This window comes from Nansenia antarctica (genome assembly GCF_963989245.1).
Source record: "Nansenia antarctica genome assembly, chromosome: 6".
Taxonomy (NCBI): domain Eukaryota; kingdom Metazoa; phylum Chordata; class Actinopteri; order Argentiniformes; family Microstomatidae; genus Nansenia; species Nansenia antarctica.
This window is the reverse complement of record NC_137676.1, coordinates 5,532,684-5,552,139: the sequence shown is the minus strand read 5'-3', so window position 1 is coordinate 5,552,139 and position 19,456 is coordinate 5,532,684. Positions and strand designations below refer to the sequence as shown.

The 19,456-nt window shown below is 43.2% G+C and overlaps 1 protein-coding gene across 1 annotated transcript in view; it reads right to left on the bottom strand.

The window, feature by feature from the left end:
* Positions 1-12,017: 12,017 nt before the first annotated feature.
* camta1a (calmodulin binding transcription activator 1a) overlaps positions 12,018-19,456 on the bottom strand; it is a gene marked incomplete at both ends in the record, with an annotated part of 132,863 nt that continues 125,424 nt past the window's right edge. The window contains 3 exon segments of the mRNA XM_080533531.1: positions 12,018-12,050; positions 17,120-17,150; positions 17,773-17,847. Of these exon segments, the coding sequence (XP_080389657.1) occupies positions 12,018-12,050; positions 17,120-17,150; positions 17,773-17,847 (139 nt within the window).

Genomic DNA, 19,456 nt, shown 5'->3' with positions numbered 1-19,456 from the left:
ACCGTGTACGTGGGCACAGACATTCTGACTGCACACTAGGACAAAGAGACATAACCCCTCTCCTGCACACACGCACACACACTCGCACACACACACACACACACACACACACACACACACACACACACACACACACACACACACACACACACGCACGCTGATAGTACACTTACAGACATCCCACAGGTTTCTGTGTTGTCGTATGTCTATGAGGACTAAATATTTGTTTCCAGTTTTCTATACTGATCTCTGTTACCGTACGCCTTTTTCTGTTCAAATGTTTGATGTCACTGAGCAAACTTGACTTGAAAAGAAGAACTTGTATATTTATTGTCTGTATGTTAAATAGAAATAAAATCATCTACAGTAATTTGGAAAAGCTCTCAGTTGAATGTCTGGTTCTTGATTAAAAAGCCACCGCCACCGCTTTCGTTTCAAATACCGATTGCATTTCGCAGAGAGACACAATCAAACCAAACACTATTATTCACTGTAAAGGCAACATTGACAAAGGGGATTGTAAAGGGGATACCCATACACACACTCTGCACACTAAAAGACCACATGAACAACAACATAGTGCATACGTATTGTCTTTATTTCAAACCTCACTGGGTGTGGTATACACAGTCATGCAGTATTGTCTAACGCTGGCCAATAGGAAGCATGGGAAGATCAGGGAGCATGGGAAGATCAGGGAATGCTGGCGCGGTGGTAGAGCTGTACTGTAATCTGGGTAAATAGCAGCGCTTCGCTGTTTTAACCCCGGAGACCTGTCATCCGCTCCACAGGAAATGAGTGAGACTTTCTGGAGCACAAAAAGTTAGAGAGTGGTTGGGATGCAGGGAGAGAGAGAGAGAGATAGAGAGAGAAGAAAGAGAGAGGGGGAGGGGGGGGGGTCATTAGTGAGAGAGCCATTAATATGTATTGAGGTTAAAACCAATTTCCCCTCTATACACCTCATACAAGTAGGCTACATAATAGATTACCCGAGACCCGCAATACTCTATCCTGCTCCTGGAAAGCTGCAGTGGGTCGAGCCTTTTGTCACAGCCGAGGTGCTATTAAACTAATCCACTGATCTTCATTTTACATTACATTTGACGTCTTTGGCATTTAGGAGACGCCTTTATCCAAAAAGACTTCCAACAAATACAGCTAAGTAAGTGAATCATGTATCCATCGGTCATCATAACCCCCCCCAAAAAACTATGGAAGGACCAGAGGGCATTGGCAGTCACAATGCTTGAAGAAGTTTTTTGGGGTGTTTTTAAGCTGAATCAGGTGTGTTACTGCTGAGCTGGAGCAAAAGCCTGCAGCACTGTGGCTCCCCAGGACCTGGGATTAGTGAGTTTCGCTGCCCTGGACCGGCGGTCTATTCCTAAATGTCACAATGTCTCCGTTCCAAGTGTCGGTCTGACCTGCTGGTGAACTGTGGAGAGGCCCTGTACACAGAGACTCCTAGCCTGGGGAGGTCTCTCTTCTCCAGGAGAGCTGAGCTCCACACGTCCTTCTCTCCAGGGTCGTCCACCTGCACCATTCTGCCCTCCTCCACACCACCACCACCACCTCCGCCTGCCTCCAGGGCCCCCACTGTCTGGAGGAGCTCCAGCAGCTGAGAGAGGGAGGGAGTGGGGGAGGGAGGGAGGGAGGGATGGAGTGGGGGATGGATGTAGGGATGGGGGTTGGAGGGATCGGGGGAGGGAGGGGTGGGGTGGAGTGGGGGGAGGGGTGATGGAGTGGGGGATGGATGGAGGGATGGAGGGATAGAGTGAGGGAGGGATGCAGGGATCGGGGGAGGGAGGGGTAGAGTGGGGGGGAGGGAGGGATGGAGGGATCGGGGGAGGGAGGGGTAGAGTGGGGGGGAGGGAGGGATGGAGGGATCGGGGGAGGGAGGGATAGAGTGGGGGAGGGATGGAAGGATCGGGGGAGGGAGGGATGGAGTGGGGGGGAGTGATGTAGGGATCAGGTGAGGGAGGGTGGGATGGGGGCAGGGATGGAGGGAGGTTGGGAGGATGCAGGGATGGTGGAAGGGATGGAGGGAGGGAGAGACAGGAAGATGGACAGAGAGGGAGGGAGAAGGACAGAGAGAGGAAGGGAGAGAGGGGAGGGACGTGCAACATAAAGCTCAAATGAGAGTGCAGGAGTTACTGTCTGAGTTGACTTTCCTGCTTTACATCTTTACAAGAAGCAGGGCCGACTCAAATATTCAAATAAACCCACTTTGTCTTATAGACGATGTTGTGGATTTTAATGAGACTCAAGATAGTAACTTGCTTTAAATCTAAGTATAATATTTATTTAAGAAATGGTCTTTAACAACTTGCGAGTTGGGCAGTCAAAAGCCTCACAATGGGAAGCTTTCAAAGACTGACACCAAACTTCCACATTGTACATTTCGTATATTGTCAACATAGTCACAACATTGATAACGAGTCTGCACTCCATCACTGTCCATGAACACAAGGCCCTCAATCAGGGCTCTGTGTTCATAAACAGGACAGCCAGACTCTCAACAATCCCAACAATCCCACGAGAATTACTCCATGGAAATCTACTGTTACACTCTGTGTGAAAACGGATAGACCATGCATACATACCATACAATACATATTAAAAATCCATTACAATGACATGAGCTACAGTACTGTAGCAACACCTTGGTGGGTGGCGCATCACCGCACTGTCCATCCGTGACCAACATTAAAGCTGAGCTGTCTCACCCCAACGACAGTGTCTGTGTCCATGTCCAGAGGCTTGCAGTCAGACATCCAGAGGGACAGCCCCACCAGAACCAGAATCAGTCCCCTCTTTACCATCTCCTCTACAGAAGGGCACACAGTAGAGAAACCCTGCACAGTGCAGACACATACAATATTGAGGTATACAGGTATACCAGGAGGCAGAAATCGGAGGACGGGCTCATTGTCACGCATGGAACGGAGTGAGGAACGGGGACCATTCCTCGTGGGGATCATTTCAACGAGCCCGTCCTCCGATTTCTGCCTCCACCAGCCTCTCCTGGTATACTGGTATACAGATGTTCTATACGACTCTGAGGTTCTACCTGTACTACAGTGGCATAACTAAGATTCATCCATTATGCACATGCACTTTTTTTAACCCCCGAAACTTTTTTTACCCCCCCCCCCCCGAAAGGACACAGCAGATAAAGGGCAAACAATAAACAGGGTTCCCTCCCACACCTTCTGAAACATCAAATTCAAGGACCTTTCAAGGACTTTCAAGACTCAATTCCCTCAAATTCAAGGACCCAACACGGCATAGTTTGAGACAGACCTAGATGAGAATTTATATAATTGGAGGAACTATCCGCTCACAGACAACAATTAAAAAGAGAGGCTTGAATGTGTGAACACTAGATGGTCTATTGCCTTCTCTACCACAGCACAGCAAAACAATATAAGGTCTTAAACTTAAACTTAAACTTGACCTTGATTATTATTATTTTTATTCACAAACTTTCAAGGATTTCAAGGACCCGTGGGAGCCCTGAATAAAGCAATACCTGCGTGGACTCTCAAGGTCCGACGGGTCGTTCTGAGGTCCTGCTGATCGTAGTGGCTGGTACCCTCCAAAGTCAAGTGAAGGGCAAACAATAAACAGGGTTCCCACACCTTCTGAAACATCAAATTCAAGGACCTTTCAAGGACTTTCAAGACTCAATTCCCTCAAATTCAAGGACCCAACACGGCATAGTTTGAGACAGACCTAGATGAGAATTATAATTAATAGGAACTATCCGCTCACAGACAACAATTAAAAAGAGAGGCTTGAATGTGTGAACACTAGATGGTCTCTTGCCTTCTCTACCACAGCACAGCAAAACAATATAAGGTCTTAAACTTAAACTTAAACTTGACCTTGCTTCTTTTTTTCTCAAATTCACAAACTTTCAACGATTTCAAGGACCCGTGGTGGGAGCCCTGAATAAAGCAATACCTGCGTGGACTCTCAAGGTCGACGGGTCGTACTGACTGAGGTCCGGCTGGTCGTACTGAGGTCCTGCTGATCGTAGTGGCGTAGAGTACCCTCCAAAGTCAAGTGAAGCCTTGGGACCCCCAACGTTCGTCTTATAGTCTCGCCTGAGACTTCCCTGACCAATCCATGAGGCTTCCTTGTCACCCCCCCATGCACCACCGTCCTGCCCCATAAACCTGGTGGCAGGTGATCCCTCACATCCTCCCTTGCCACAACTCTCTGCGTCAGTCCACATTAAGCAGCTACAGCCGTAACCAGTAACACATCTGCCTTATTCGCCATCCCGGTGCCGTTATCAGAGGGGTCATCGACTGTGACTGGAGCACACCGGTGATCTAAAGAGGCCTTCTCCGTGCTTTAAGCTCAGACTGTGCTTCAATTAGTCTACTCAGCCTCGAGTAACTTTTAATTATCCTAGAGTAAGTAAGTGTCTCTACACAGGCAGGGGAAGCAACTTAAACGGATAGTGTGACATTTTCCCAATACGTTTTTTGTCTACTTACCCAGAGTCAGATGAAGTCATACCATTTGTATGTCTCTGTGTGCAGTTTGAAGGTAGTTTCGGAGATGAATGCTAAATGCAACGAATATAAATCTCCAGGAAAAACTATCTCCTCTCAGAAGCAGGGCGGTTATCACTTTGTACTTTGAAATTATAATATTTTTGTTCTAGTTGTTCTAGAAGCAGTTCTTTTTGGAACTATTTTCTCTGAACTAAGCATTTCATTTATCCGCCTCTCAAGTCAACAGTCTACTTTCCACCCAGCTTTTGAGAGATGCTAGCTAGTGGCTACTGGAACCTTCCATTCATTGTGCATTTAGCATTTGTGATGGGGGCTGTTGAAAGGAGGAACAAGGCGGTAAGAGTAAAGTCCCACAAATTACGTAATTTTTTGCTTTTTATGTTTTTTAGTTTTTTTCATATTACGAAAGTTTAAGTGTTGAAGAGCCCACTCAATATAACAAACAACAGTTTTGGGATCACTAAATACAATCATTTGTTAGCAAACTAGGCTTGTTTTCGATACACGGTTCACAGCACTCGTCGCCGTAACATGTTCTGAGCTTTATACTCGGTTGAGTGTTGGTGATATATGTCTTGTCTATGTTTAGGAACTGTGATCATCTAGTTATGTGTAGTTATGTGTTTTTAGCATGTTCATGTTCTTTCAGCATGCTGTGATGTACTAAACATGCAGATGTTAGAGATGTTACATAGCTAACGTTGTTAGCTGCTAACTAGCTCACTAGCGAGATGGAGCACAGTCTGTTTGTTTTGGTTCTCCGCTAGTTGAGTTGAGGTATACCAACATTCACATAAGCATATTTTCAACTATTTTCAGACTTCTGAAAAATGACCTTGCCGACTTGGTCCACCTTTCACTAGCCACTGTCACATTTACCTCCGAAAACTACCTTCAAACTGCAGGCAGAGACACCGAAATGCTATCAGTGGGTTCATCTGACACTTGGTAAGTAGAAGAAATGTATGGCCTTTAATCAAAACCAGCTTTTATGTAAGAAATATTGCACTATCCCTCTAGCGATCGTTGTCTCAGTAACAGATGCTCATTGTCTAGAATACGTGGTCATTTGACATCGAGGGAGTGTGTGTCTTCTTTAAGTGTTAATCAAACCAACAATTATGTTAATTTAATTTAATTTTGCCATTTAGCAGACGCTTTTATCCAAAGCGACTTACAATTACGAATTACAGGGACATTCCCCCTGGAGTAACTGAGGGCTAAGTGCCTTACCCAAGGGCACACTAGTAGTGTGGCTTCAGGCGGGATTTGAACTCACAACCTTCGGATCACAAGTTCTACTCACTATCCACTAGACCACCACTACCCCCACTTATGTAAAGTGAGATGAGCTGCTCAAACCTTTGGTAATAACACATGGGTTCGTGCAAAGACACTAGAAGAAGAAAGGAGACAACATCAAACATTTCTTCGAGTTTTCTTCATTTTTTTCTTTTTTTATTATTTTACAGCAGAAAGAATATAAAGCATTCAGAAAACATCTTCCATATTTTAGGGCATTTCAAAACGTTTTGCATGGCTTCAGCAGCTGAAATCTCTTTTTTTTTGTTCTTTGTTTTTTTACATTATCCATCGAGTCAGTGACGCTTGTACATGCACAATTACAAAAATAAAACTTACAAACAAGAGAGAGAGAGGGGAAGAAAAAAGGAAAAAAGCAAAAATACATTAGGGAAACTTAGAAGAAGAAGGAGGTGAAATAAACACAGGAAAGAAAATAAGAGGGTCACATAACAGGGAAAGACAGAGAGAAAGACAGCTATAGAGGAGAGGAAAATAGATCTAACACTAGTTCACATGCAAAGTGTCCAGGACCCATGACTTTGTACTAAAGCAGGGCCAGTTTTTTTCTTCTTGGTTTTGGAATTGATGAAAACGTGCAGTTCGGTAAAGGGTGCCATATAATTGCTGTCCATAAACTACTGAATGCTTGTCTTGCAATACTGGCATTTTGCATAAGAGTAAGTCGACTACATGTGTCCAATCGTTTTTTTAAATCTTCACTAGGTCTATAGGTCTCCACAAAAGAATGCTTATTGCTCTGTGTCCACAAGTGGAAAAAGGTGGTGAGATGGTTTCTGCCCTGTTGTCCCGCTGTGCCTACCTTTCAATGTTGCGGGTGCATTGACTAAAGAGGGAGGAGGAAAGGCAGATTCCCAGGTGAATTAGCAGAGTAGTAATGAAGTTAATAAAATCCGTATGAAGTAACGTTATGAGGTTACTTTATTGTTTTCCTGAAATATGTTTAGAATGATCCCTAAACAAAGAGTCATGTGACCAGCCTCATTGTCGTAGTGTGTGTGTGTGTGTGTGTGTGTGTGTGTGTGTGTCTGTCTGTATGCCGAGTTGTCTCAGGAAGACTGTTAAAAAAATATGCATCGCTTATCAACAAAATAGTATCAATATTGATGAAATGCGGATTAGCGTAAGTAAAATCACTTTTTAAGACTATTTTAGGCTGTGTTATTATTAAGTAGACCTAATCATTGATTGACACAGCCTTTATTAATATATACTAACTTATTATGCCAACAAACATCAAGTCAGATGATGTTGAATGTCAGAGTCTCACAAGCCTCATTTAAGATGGTCTACAAAAGACTAACACTATCTGAAAGTTTTGAATTTCATCTGGCCAGAATGTCCTGTCATGCTAAATGCCTGTAATTTCCATTCTGTCAGAGTTAATATCCAAGACAGAAACAATTGACCATACTCTTCATATTTCGGCAGACATTTATAAAAAACGTCAAAGGATAAAGTACATGTCTTCATTTGACATTTGACAGCTAATTAGCTACAGTATGACAACACTTCTTGTGTGTACCTCAGGTTAACGGTATACAGCACAAGCTAATAACATCTCTGTGAGGTAATGGATTACAATGAGTTGTTCAGGATCACAGTAGTAATTTTGTCTGTTTAGGGACACGCATTGTCTGACTGGACCAGAAAGCACTGTTGAGAGGCCTTGCTGTTTACGTACAGTCTCTATTCTAAACTCAAAATGTCCTGCAGTATTATTATCAATAAAATGTCCTGCTCCATTTCCTCCTCCACATTTTGGCACCCTGAGATAAATTACAGAAGGGAGGTGAACCGTTGCCTAGGCTTTAAAAATAACACATGAGGTCTCTCTGCTGATCAGTGACTTGACATATCTGTATACCAATGTGTGTGTGTGTGTGTGTGTTGGGATGTGCGTGTGTGTGTGTATTTGTGTGTGTGTTGGGATGTGCGTGTGTGTGTGTGTTGGGATGTGTGTGTGTGTGTGTGTGTGTGAGTGTGTGTGTGAGTGTGTCTGTGTGTGTGTGCGTTGCCTCCTGAAAATACTTGCGGTATCCCGTCACACGAGTGTCCGAACTGCTCATGTATTCAATGTTGGGAGCACACTACCAGTATCTCGTTCCAAATGAATGAAAAAAGTTAAAAAGTTGAAACTTGCTCTAGAAAAACTTGCCTTCATGCTACCCCAGGAAATCGTGTCAGTAGATACTGCCGTTTGATCATCGGTTGTATTTTTAAGGGTTATCCTCTGACCTCTGCCCTCCAATAACATGCCCTCCATCTTTCCGCGAGTTCTGCGACGTGTCAAAACCAACGTTCTTCGTTTTTTTCAAAGAACTGTCTATCTGACCACCGATTCTAGAAAAATAAGCATGCTTTACTGTAGGTGCGTTTCAGTCACCCAGTTAACTATTTTACCCATGCAAGCATAATAAAACCATCTCATATTGCCACAGCAGTGGCGCAGCTTGACATTCTGACCCCTACTGTACCTGGATGATGAATGCAAGGCAAAACACCACAGAAGAAGAACTGATGGAATCTCTAAACCTCATGGTGTCAACAGGCAGTTCCAACAACACAACAAAAAGAAGCTTAGGATGTTGACTAGCCGGAATGCATTTCGCGGAGATGACTGGGTTAAAAGGGAACATGTTTGTCACCTGACTTTAGGGTTTTGTTGATGGGTTTTTTGATTGAATTGTATTAATATATTTTTTAGTATTGAGTTATGAATTCAGAGTCACGTTTGCCTCTTTAGGTACATTGCATGCTTCCTGACATTGGCTTTGTGCGATCGGGATATGATTAGTAGGCACTTTCTACATAAACACTCTGAAAATAAGGTTTACATATCAAGTCTCTGTGAAAGAAACACAAACATACAGAAAAAATAAATCCAAAAGTACCTTTTTTTGGTACTTTGTTTTTCAACAAACAAACGAAAAGAAATGCAACAAGCATTTCAGAAATCAACACAACAAAAACAATGATTTGTCCAATGACATTCACGCCTTCGTTGAATAAATGACTTGTCATCACTTGGATGGAGAATACACTTCCTGGTATACACGTCCTGGTAACTCTGATATGAATATGTCACAGGAAACTGACAAACCCAGCAGCCACTTCTGGACCAGAGTGAACACCGTTGGATCAAAATATTTACCATGCATTCCCATTCAAATCTGATTTGACTCTATGTCAAGCACTGCCATCATATATCCCATTACGAACCAGACACACATCCCTCCTCAAACATTGCTAATGGCACGAGTGCATCTTGGGTAGTTACAGACTCGCAGACCACTCACTTTGGCTCATTAACTTTACCACCGACACATATGGTCAATATATTAATACCAGCACTACTAAATTATGCCCCGTAAGGACGCCAGCATTTTAGCACCATAGATTGTTTTTAACAACGGCTCCCTCTGTGAGTACATTTGCATCACGATAATTTACTCAAACAAAGTATTCCAGTCAGAGATGCTACACATGTTCTTCACACCACGGCCAGAAGGTTTTTTGACAAGAAATATGGTCAGCCCAGACCCTGACAGCCTTGGTCAAGTCATGCCTCCAGCCCATAATGTGTATAGAAAAACTTTTTTACATTTTACAGTTTACAACAGTTTACATAATTGGTCTATTTAACCACCTGTGAGATGGTGTTTTCTACAATATAGTAAATATAGGCTATATCTAAAGTGATTGGTTAGAACCTCCATATGAGAGTATTGAACCAATCAGAGCCAAGGACTCCCTGAACAAGGCTGTCATGTACAATCTTTCCCTTTATCAATCTTTATGATCCATACAAACATGCTTAGACACCGCAATCCCTCTTTCTTATATACACGTAAAATAAAGCACACATTTTGAGTTTTTTTCTTTGCTTTTGAGTATTTTTGACAGGTGTTCTCAGTGTATTAAGTGATGGCAAAAAAAAAAAATCTTAGGTTCTCCGACATGATAAATGGTTGAGACATGAGAGACTTTAAAGTTGCTGTAGAAATATTTCTCCCTCTGCAATATGTGTACCTCTATCTGTTCTCCTCGGCAAGTTGTGATCTCATGGTCTTCAATGCTAGTGTGTATTTCATTGTATGATTATCTGTTCTGCAAAGATTAACTTAATTCTCTTGTTAAGCAATATAGCATTCACATTACTTGGCACCATTGGCAAAAGATTCTTGGTAGCCCAAAACAAAAATGTAAACATAACCATACTTGTCTTATGATAATTTTGCAGATTTTCTCCTAACTCTAAATACAGTATTTTTATTTTATTTTTTTACTTTTTAGTATTTGCAATAAGGTCATGCTTTAGCAAAATGTTCTTCTCAAGAACAATCAAAATAAAATAAAATACTCTTATAGTGAAATAGTTGTAATCATTTTACAGAGCATAGCCACTACTGCTTTTGTTTAGTTTTTTTTTTTTTACCTTTGTTCATGGTCTTCATGCACATAGCTCATTTTTATCCCAGGTATTTACACTATATACAAACAATACAACCATACTTCTTAGGCATTCAAACAAAACTATACAAATATTCTGTTTTTGTCTCTTACCTGTTTTTGACCCCTTTTCAATGAATAAAATAATATATTTCTAAAATACAATCCCCTTGGGGTAAATGTTTTTCCCTACATACCTTCAGCCTTCTTTATATACAGAAACCGCTCAATTGTCAAAAATATGGATTTGTCTAACCCCTATTTTGGGACTAGCTTAGGGACCCCTCAAAGAATCTCTAAGACGTCAAGGCAATGTATGTGATCTTCCCCTCAAAAGCCCTCGCAGGCCCTGAAGTTCATTCAAAAAGAACAACAATAACCTAATCATTACAACACAAAAGAGGCAAGTCTTTTTTCTGTTTTAGAATACTGAGAAGTAAACAAATGAAATAAGGCAAAAAAAGAAATAAAAATAAAAACCCTGGAAGAGGACGATGTTAGGATAGCTCCAGTAGCTAGAGGGGATGACTTGTGGGGGGGGGGGTAGGTGGGCCTGGGGATGACTCTACTGTTTTAATATGAAGACCAAAGTATAACATTCAAAATCAGAGGATACAGACCTAATTCCAAGCACGCAGACGGGGACTCTCGCCCCAAAGGCATGCATTTTTTTCTTGATTCAACAACACAGAATTTTGGGGAGACAGGTCGGCAATAAATCGGACATGAGCATGGGACAGATTCAAGCAAAGAGGAACCATTAAAAGGATAAAATAATCATATTTGTCTTTAAAAAAAAGAAAAAAATCCCCCAATTTAAAAACGTCTTTAAATGTTAACCCATCCCTTGCCTTACATAATAACCCCCAAATCTAGATATCAAAATAAGCCATTGTTTTTAAACCCCGCCTATTTCTGTTTAAACCCCTCCTACATTCAATTAGCTCCACCCCTTTGAACAGACTTGCGGGGTAGAGCGTTGCGGAACAGGAAGGATCGTTGAGCTATTGTTGAGCTATATCGACTATATTCACCTAGCAGTGGAAAGGAGCGGACGTGTGCAATGGATCAATGAGTTACCAATCATTTTTGGTACATTTGGTACATTTTTTTTTTTTTCATCAAATGGATTAATTAGTCACTTAAAAAATTATGAAATACAATTAGAGCCAAGTCCCAATATGTTTCTGCATTGATTTTCCCTTCCACTGGCATCTGTTCCTCTAAGACTGGTATCCTCTTCCTTTTGATCCACTGGTGTTGTCAGGTGAACCATTCCAGTCATGTCCAGCATTCTCTTCCTGTACTGTCTGAAGCCTCTCCATACTCCCCAAAAAGACAAAGCAATCCATGAAAAAGTGCAAAAAATGCCATGAAGCAAATGTCCTGCGCCCCCCCCCCCCCCCCCCCACAACTTCCCATTTAGTTTATAATCCCACAGAAGTTGCCACTCTCCAACAGAAAACCCCTCCCCAGAGGGAAGAAAGGAAAAAGAGTGAAAAATGTTGTTGTCGTTGTTGTTGTACATGTAATAGTAGAAGTAGGATCAGTCGCACTGCTGTAAGTAGTAATAATAATCGCAGTGTTTTCACTGAATTTGTTTTTTCTCTTCACTTGTAAAATGTCTCGGGTACAAACGGAAAAAAGAAAGAAAGAAAAGAAGAAGAGTCGGGAGGAGAGTGATGTCACATCGCGAGGGGGCTGTTCTGGACGGTCTCATGTTCCCTGGCCCTTTTCAATTCTTTCACTCTGAAACACAGAAGAGACGGGCGTTTAGACATGGACCCCCCCGTGAAGAGCACAGGCCAGCTGTCGCTGGAACGTTCTTTACTCTTAAACAGTCTCAGAACAATCGCTCAAGACCACAAGAGAGGACAGGAGGAGGAGAGATAAGGAGGATAATATCACTGGAGAGAAGAAGAACCAGTCCAGAACCAGTCCAGAACCAGTCCAGAACCAGTCCGGGTACACAGGCGCTGGTGCTTCTCTGGGAAGGAAACACGGGTCAAGCTTTATTCTGAACTCTGTCCCATTCGGTCACTTTATGTTAAGATGCTCTCGTAACTGGGTAGTAACGCTGTAATTACCCAAGTAAAAACACTGTGGGAACACATTTTACATAGAAGTGTAATAGTGATTGATTTGTAACTACAGTGATGTTGTTGTGTAGTTCTTGTTTACACACAAGCAGAATAGGAACTCTTCCCCTTTCCACTTCCATGTTGCATAACTTCACTCATTCAACTATATTACTATGTAATAACAAAGCACTTAATAAATGTCTACATTACAATATGTAAATAAAGCATAACTACACAGGTATAGAGTACCTTAATGTAATGACTGACCTCTCATTGGCCATAAAACATTTTGTTAAATCAAAAAGTCTTACAGCCCAGTGAACCCAGTCTTCCAGCCAACACTTGAAAACACTTGAAATTCTAATAGGTCAGCTTTGAAACTTTGAAAATGGTTCTTCAAGGAACCTGATTTGTTTTTAAACTCTTGGGAATATAATGTGACTGAAAACGGGCTCAGGAGAATTCAACTTTCAACATACTAATCTAAGAAAAAAGATTGTGACTCCCTTGAGAAATCTACCAAACATTTGTTTGGCTTAAAGAGAACCTTGAGGCTGGCAACGGTCTACTAAATGGTTTGTCACAGCGCACAGCCTCTGTGAGTGTCTGTGGAATAATGGCTAAAGTGGAAACATGATTACAAAGAAAAATGACACAGGAATTGAGAAAGAAAATGCTTCACATTTAATATAAGATGACTGCAGGTGAAACTGAAATAAGCCTAGCATTTTTTTTATTTATGTGAAATGTATTACAAGAACTACAAACTGGAAAATGACATTGTCAGTCAACAATATGTGGGAGAGGAGAGAAAATGAATGACCCATATCTTCAGGCTACACCTTAACTGTCCCCCCAAAGACTTAATAAAAAGTTAATTATATTTCTAGCATTGTGACTCCCCTGGCCCTAGCATAGATTACTTTTTATTTCTATGACTGATGGATAGATGATTCACTTACTTAGACAAATGTATTTGTTGTAAATTGCTTTGGGTATATAAATAAATTGATACTTCTGAAGTAATTTAATTGATCTATTCAAACTCCTTGATAGTGACTTGATAGTGCACTGTGACATTGTGCTCGAGCCTTGTGTCCAAAATGAACCAGGCCATGGCTAACCTGGCCACCAAGGCTAGCCTAACCTGACCACCAAGGCTAACCTAACCTGACCACCAAGGCTAACCTGACCACCAAGGCTAACCTAACCTGACCACCAATGCTAACCTGACCACCAATGCTAACCTGACCACCAATGATAACCTAACCTGATCACCAATGATAACCTAACCTGATCACCAATGCTAACCTGACCACCAAGGCTAACCTGACCACCAAAGCTAACCTGACCACCAAGGCTAACCTAACCTGACCACCAAGGCTAACCTGACCACCAAAGCTAACCTGACCACCAAGGCTAACCTAACCTGACCACCAAGGCTAACCTGACCTGACCACCAAAGCTAACCTGACCACCAAGGCTAACCTAACCTGACCACCAAGGCTAACCTGACCTGACCACCAATGCTAACCTGACCACCAAGGCTAACCTGACCTGACCACCAAGGCTAACCTGACCTGACCACCAATGCTAACCTGACCACCAAGGCTAACCTAACCTGACCACCAAGGCTAACCTGACCTGACCACCAAGGCTAACCTAACCTGACCACCAAGACTAACCTAACCTGACCACCAAGACTAACCTAACCTGACCACCAAGGCTAGCCTAACCTGACCACCAAAGCTAGCCTGACCACCAAAGCTAACCTGACCACCAAGGCTAACCTGACCACCAAGGCTAACCTAACCTGACCAGCAAGACTAACCTGACCACCAAGACTAACCTAACCTGACCACCAAGGCTAACCTAACCTGACCAGCAAGACTAACCTGACCACCAAGACTAACCTAACCTGACCACCAAGGCTAGCCTAACCTGACCACCAAAGCTAACCTGACCACCAAGGCTAACCTAACCTGACCACCAAAGCTAACCTGACCACCAAGACTAACCTGACCACCAAAGCTAACCTGACCACCAAGACTAACCTAACCTGACCACCAAGGCTAACCTGACCTGACCACCAAGGCTAACCTGACCTGACCACCAAAGCTAACCTGACCACCAAGGCTAGCCTGACCACCAAGGCTAACCTAACCTGACCACCAAGGCTAACCTGACCACCAAGACTAACCTAACCTGACCACCAAGGCTAACCTGACCTGACCACCAAAGCTAACCTAACCTGTCCACCAAGGCTAACCTGACCACCAAAGCTAACCTGACCACCAAAGCTAACCTGACCACCAAGACTAACCTAACCTGACCACCAAGACTAACCTAACCTGACCACCAAGACTAACCTAACCTGATCACCAAGGCTAACCTGACCACCAAGGCTAACCAGACCACCAAGGCTAACCTGACCTGACCACCAAGGCTAACCTGACCAGCAAAGCTAACCTAACCTGACCACCAAGGCTAACCTAACCTGACCACCAAAGCTAACCTGACCACCAAGGCTAACCTGACCTCCACTACGACCCCCCCTGTTCTGTGAAGGTAAAAACACGACATCTGCACGAGTCACTAACTGTGACTTGATTTCCATCCATCTTGACTCTCATAGTTGCTTCTGATAACCTAATTAAAGCTCCCCATACAAGCATACAATGAATACACGACAACAAGAGAGTCCTTAGCTTTTGTGATCACTGACTCACACACTGCATGCTAGTTTAAACTCATCGTGTGTGTGTGTGTGTATGCTTTTGGAGTTATGTTATAGCCTATTCTGTTCTGCTTTGGAACAACGGGGACATAATGGGACCATTTGAGTCGTCGTCCCACCCATATGAATACCTGTCATAAAACCTTGCGTGCCGTTTCTGGACGCCCCATATCTTTTATCGGTTATGCTCGACCCCACCGAGCGCCTAGTTGGCTTTCGTTTGTTTCTCACTGTTCTCTACGATGATGTAATGGCAGCAGCGCAGAGGCGAGCACCCCAGAGACCGTAGGGAAGTCGAGTGTCTTCCCAGTGAACTACTTCTTCTTCCCGATCGGAGGAAGAAGAGGAGTTCTGGTTCCCTGGAGGTCTGCCTCCATTTCTGCTCACTGCTGTTAGCTAGTCCCTGAAGGTGGAGAGGGATGAGGAGGGGGAGGGGGAGGCACATCCCCATTGTATGCTTTGTAGAGTCTCTGACCTATATGCTTCAACAGCCAGCCAGGCCCTGTAACCCATATGATGGTTGTGTAGAGCACACATGTGATCAGGACAGGACAGCACCTACATGGTACTACAGGATAGCTATCTCACCTGCTCCCGAAGCACAGTAACCTACATTAACGCGGTACGGGCGATCTAGACGCAGAGGGATTCTCAGACACAGATAAAGTTGTTCCCTGAGGGCTTACAGCATTCTCTAACTTTGTAACAGACTACTATTCATGCAAATCATGGATATATATATATATATATATAGGCCTATAAATAAATCGCATACCTGTGAATTGAATTCATTACCCCCATTTTTAAGCCTGATGGTGAACTACTTGTGGTAGCTGGCTGATGAGGCGGACGGCCGACTGTGTACTACTAAGTGTTTCTGGATCAGCGCTCAGAGTGCCCACAGTTTGTCCACATCAGGCATTTCTTTCTTGTGGAGCGAGCCACGCAAAAGTAATGGAAACCAGCCAGAGACACAACATCACCCTGACCCCACGGCCACTGAGCAGCGCGCTGGGCCCAGCAGCTCTCTGCCTCAGCACTGACAGGTTTAAGTGAGCCGAACCAAAACAGGATAATTTGGGGGGTGTAGGGCCCCCCCACACCTCTACTACTGTAAATGTGGATAGAAACAGGATACAGGACCAGTAACACAGACAGACAGCCCTTTTTTTTTCTTTTTTAATAGAACACCCCCGCCTCATAGCATGCCTGGAGGAGGAGGGGGTTCAAAGAGCAAGACCCACCTCAGAATTGAATTGTCACCACCGCTCATGCAACATCAGTAAACATGATTCGAAAAACAACAAAACCCCCCCAAAAAAACAACCTTCAGTTAGCATCTTCATAACCACCACACACACCAAAGAAAAAAAAATAGCAACGAAATAAAATCAACTCAAATCATTTCCAGAGGACAGAGAGAGAGAGAGAGAGACAGAGAGAGAGAGAGAGAGAGAGAGAGAGAGAGAGAGAGAGAGGTGTCTGGTTAGGTTAGGTGTGTTGCGGTGACATTGTCATTCATAAGCAGTGGTTAGTTAGTTTTCAACAGGTTGAGTTTTTTTTTTTTTTTACTTCTGGCTCTATTATCAGAGGTTTTGTCAGTCCACATGTGGCCCCGGTTCGGCAGCCTTCATGCAAGCAGGCATCAAGCAACGGTGATGGAGTAGAGAGGGGGAGAGAGAGAGAGAGAGAGAGAGAGAGAGAGAGAGAGAGAGAGAGAGAGAGAGAGAGAAAGAGAGAGGGGGGGAGGAGGAGGAGAGATGGAGGAGATGGAGAGAAAGCTAAATAGAAAGTGAGAGAGAGAGAAAGAGAGAGAGAGAAGTCTCAGGAGGAGATGACTGTATTGTTAGAGGGAGAGATAGAGAGAGATAGATAGAGATAGATAGATAGAGAGAGAGAGAGAGAGAGAGAGAGAGAGAGAGAGAGAGAGAGAGTGAGACAATACAGTAGAGACAGAGAGAGAAGAGAAGCACAAACTGAGTTGCTGAGGCTGCACTCACCCGCTTGAACAGTCTATGGTCCATCAAGGGGCTTGGCGTAAACAGCAAAACAATACCAGACAACTATTAGCACACAGTAGGGAACTGTGAGAGAGGGGGAGGGGGGGGGGGGGGGGGCGAGGAGAGGAGAGGAGAGGTGGGGAGGCCAAATACAGGAAGGGGAGGATAAGGAGGAGAGGTGGAGGGCCAAATACAGGAGAGGGGGGGGGGGGTGGCAAGGAAAGGTGGGGTGTCAAATACTGTAGGACACTGTGAGGGAGGGGGGCGAGGAGAGGTGTGTGTGTGTGTGTGTGTGTGTCTGGGGGGGGGCTCCCCTGAGGTGCATGAATCACCCACCTACCTAAACCCTTTCCCCCACTGACTTAAAAAGAAAATAAGTCAATGAAAATAGAGGTGCTATTGATCAGGTCAGGTGTTTATATGACTGATTGTCCATCTGTCCCTCACAGCTGTGTACAGTTGGGAGAAATTAATATGAGTGTGTGTGTGTGTGTGTGTGCGTGTGTGTGTGCGCGTGTGTGTGTGTGTGTGTCTGTGTGCGTGTGTGCCTGTGACCCTGTGAATGTGCTTGTGCATGTGTGTGTGTGTGTGTGTGTGTGTGTGTGTGTGAATACAACAACCATCAGGTAAGGGGGTGAGCGTTTGGGGCTTACCTGTGGCGGCAACGGCGGAGAAACCTCATGATCTTGCGGGCGGCCTGGTCCTGCCTCTTAGTGAGCAGACTGCTTCTACAGGAGACAAAATGGAGGCTCAGGTTGGAGGGGGCCACACAGTACACAAAGGACACATTCACACAGTACACAAAGGACACATTCATGGCACAAAAACAGGACTACGGTACCTTCATATTGGAAATAGTGTAGTGTTTTATGTGTATGAACTAGCTGTGAGCAATTGCAATGTTGTTGTTTATGTACATGTGATATTGTTCATACAGTACAGCGGCACCGTGTGTCCATGGAAACGGTCCTTCCGGGACAATAAAGTTTATTGTATTGTATCTTTATTTACAACTGTAGAGATTGTCCATGGAACATTCTACTGTGGTTTCCTGAGTGGTTTTCTGCTTTTTCTTCTCTGTTATTTATTATTTCTACTGTTACATTACTGTGTTGTCTCTTGTCTTATTGTGTTTTGATTTGTATAACTATTGACAGTTTTCTCGTTGCTTCCAATGTCGAGGAACCAAAGCCTAAGAATTTGACTCTATTATTTTTTTGATATATAGAACAGGACATCACCCACCCACTCAATGTGTACTTCGCCCCACTGCCATCCGGGCGTAGGTACAGAACGCTAAGGTGCAAAAGGGCTCGCTTGGGCAAAAGCCTGATCCCCGCAGCCATTGTTGCCTTAAATAATAGGCCGCGCTGAGTGTGTGTCCTTGTGTATCTGTCATGTGTATTACTGTCTGTTGTTGTCTGTGTTATACGGTCTTGCATGTGTATACTGTACAGTGGTGTGAAAATGAATTTCCCCCTGGGGACAATAAATCTAATCTAATATAATCGAATCTATATTTGTATAATGGGATGTGTAACAAGAAACTTTTTTTTCTGATTCTAATCAGGTAATCAAAGGTAATCTAAGTGAAGCAGAGTATGAAGACCTACCCTCCTGATCTGGTTGTGCCTCGAGAACGACGACTCCAAAGGAAACAAGTCTTTGTTTGTTCATTTCATGTTGATGTATGGTTGTACTCAAAGGCCTGAGGCAACTCTGTATGGACTGTGTTTCAAATATGTCAAATAAAATAAACATATTCATTCATTCTGTGTATATTCTATATAAATAGATAGATAGATAGATAGGTACTTTATTGATCCCCAAGGAGAAATTCAGCAGCTTAGATAGCGGCAAAACACATACGCAGTACCCACAATCTCACTATCGGGAAGGGCAGCGTTTGAATACAGTTGCAGTAATAACACTTTTATCTTTTTATCCATTGTCTTATTATATTGTTAAATGATGATCTATTTATTTTCTATATATATGTATGTATCTATTCTTGTACATTTTTAATTTTCTAACTATCCTCCTTTTTCTGTATTTTTCTTTTTTAATGCTATATGTATAGCACTTTGAATTGCCCCTGTTGTATGAAATGTGCTACACAAATAAACTTGCCTTGCCTTGAACCACAAAACCTGCTGGCTTCATGTGTCTGTCCAGATTTGCATACTGTATGTATTGCTGATTTTTAAAATTCTGTTAGTGTGCTTTCTGTTGTGTTTAATGTTGTGCGGGTTTATGTGGATGTGTGACGCTGTTCTTTTAACTTCTAACTGATGCTGTGACTGTAAGTGGAGGAGATGTGGAGATGTCTGTATGTTT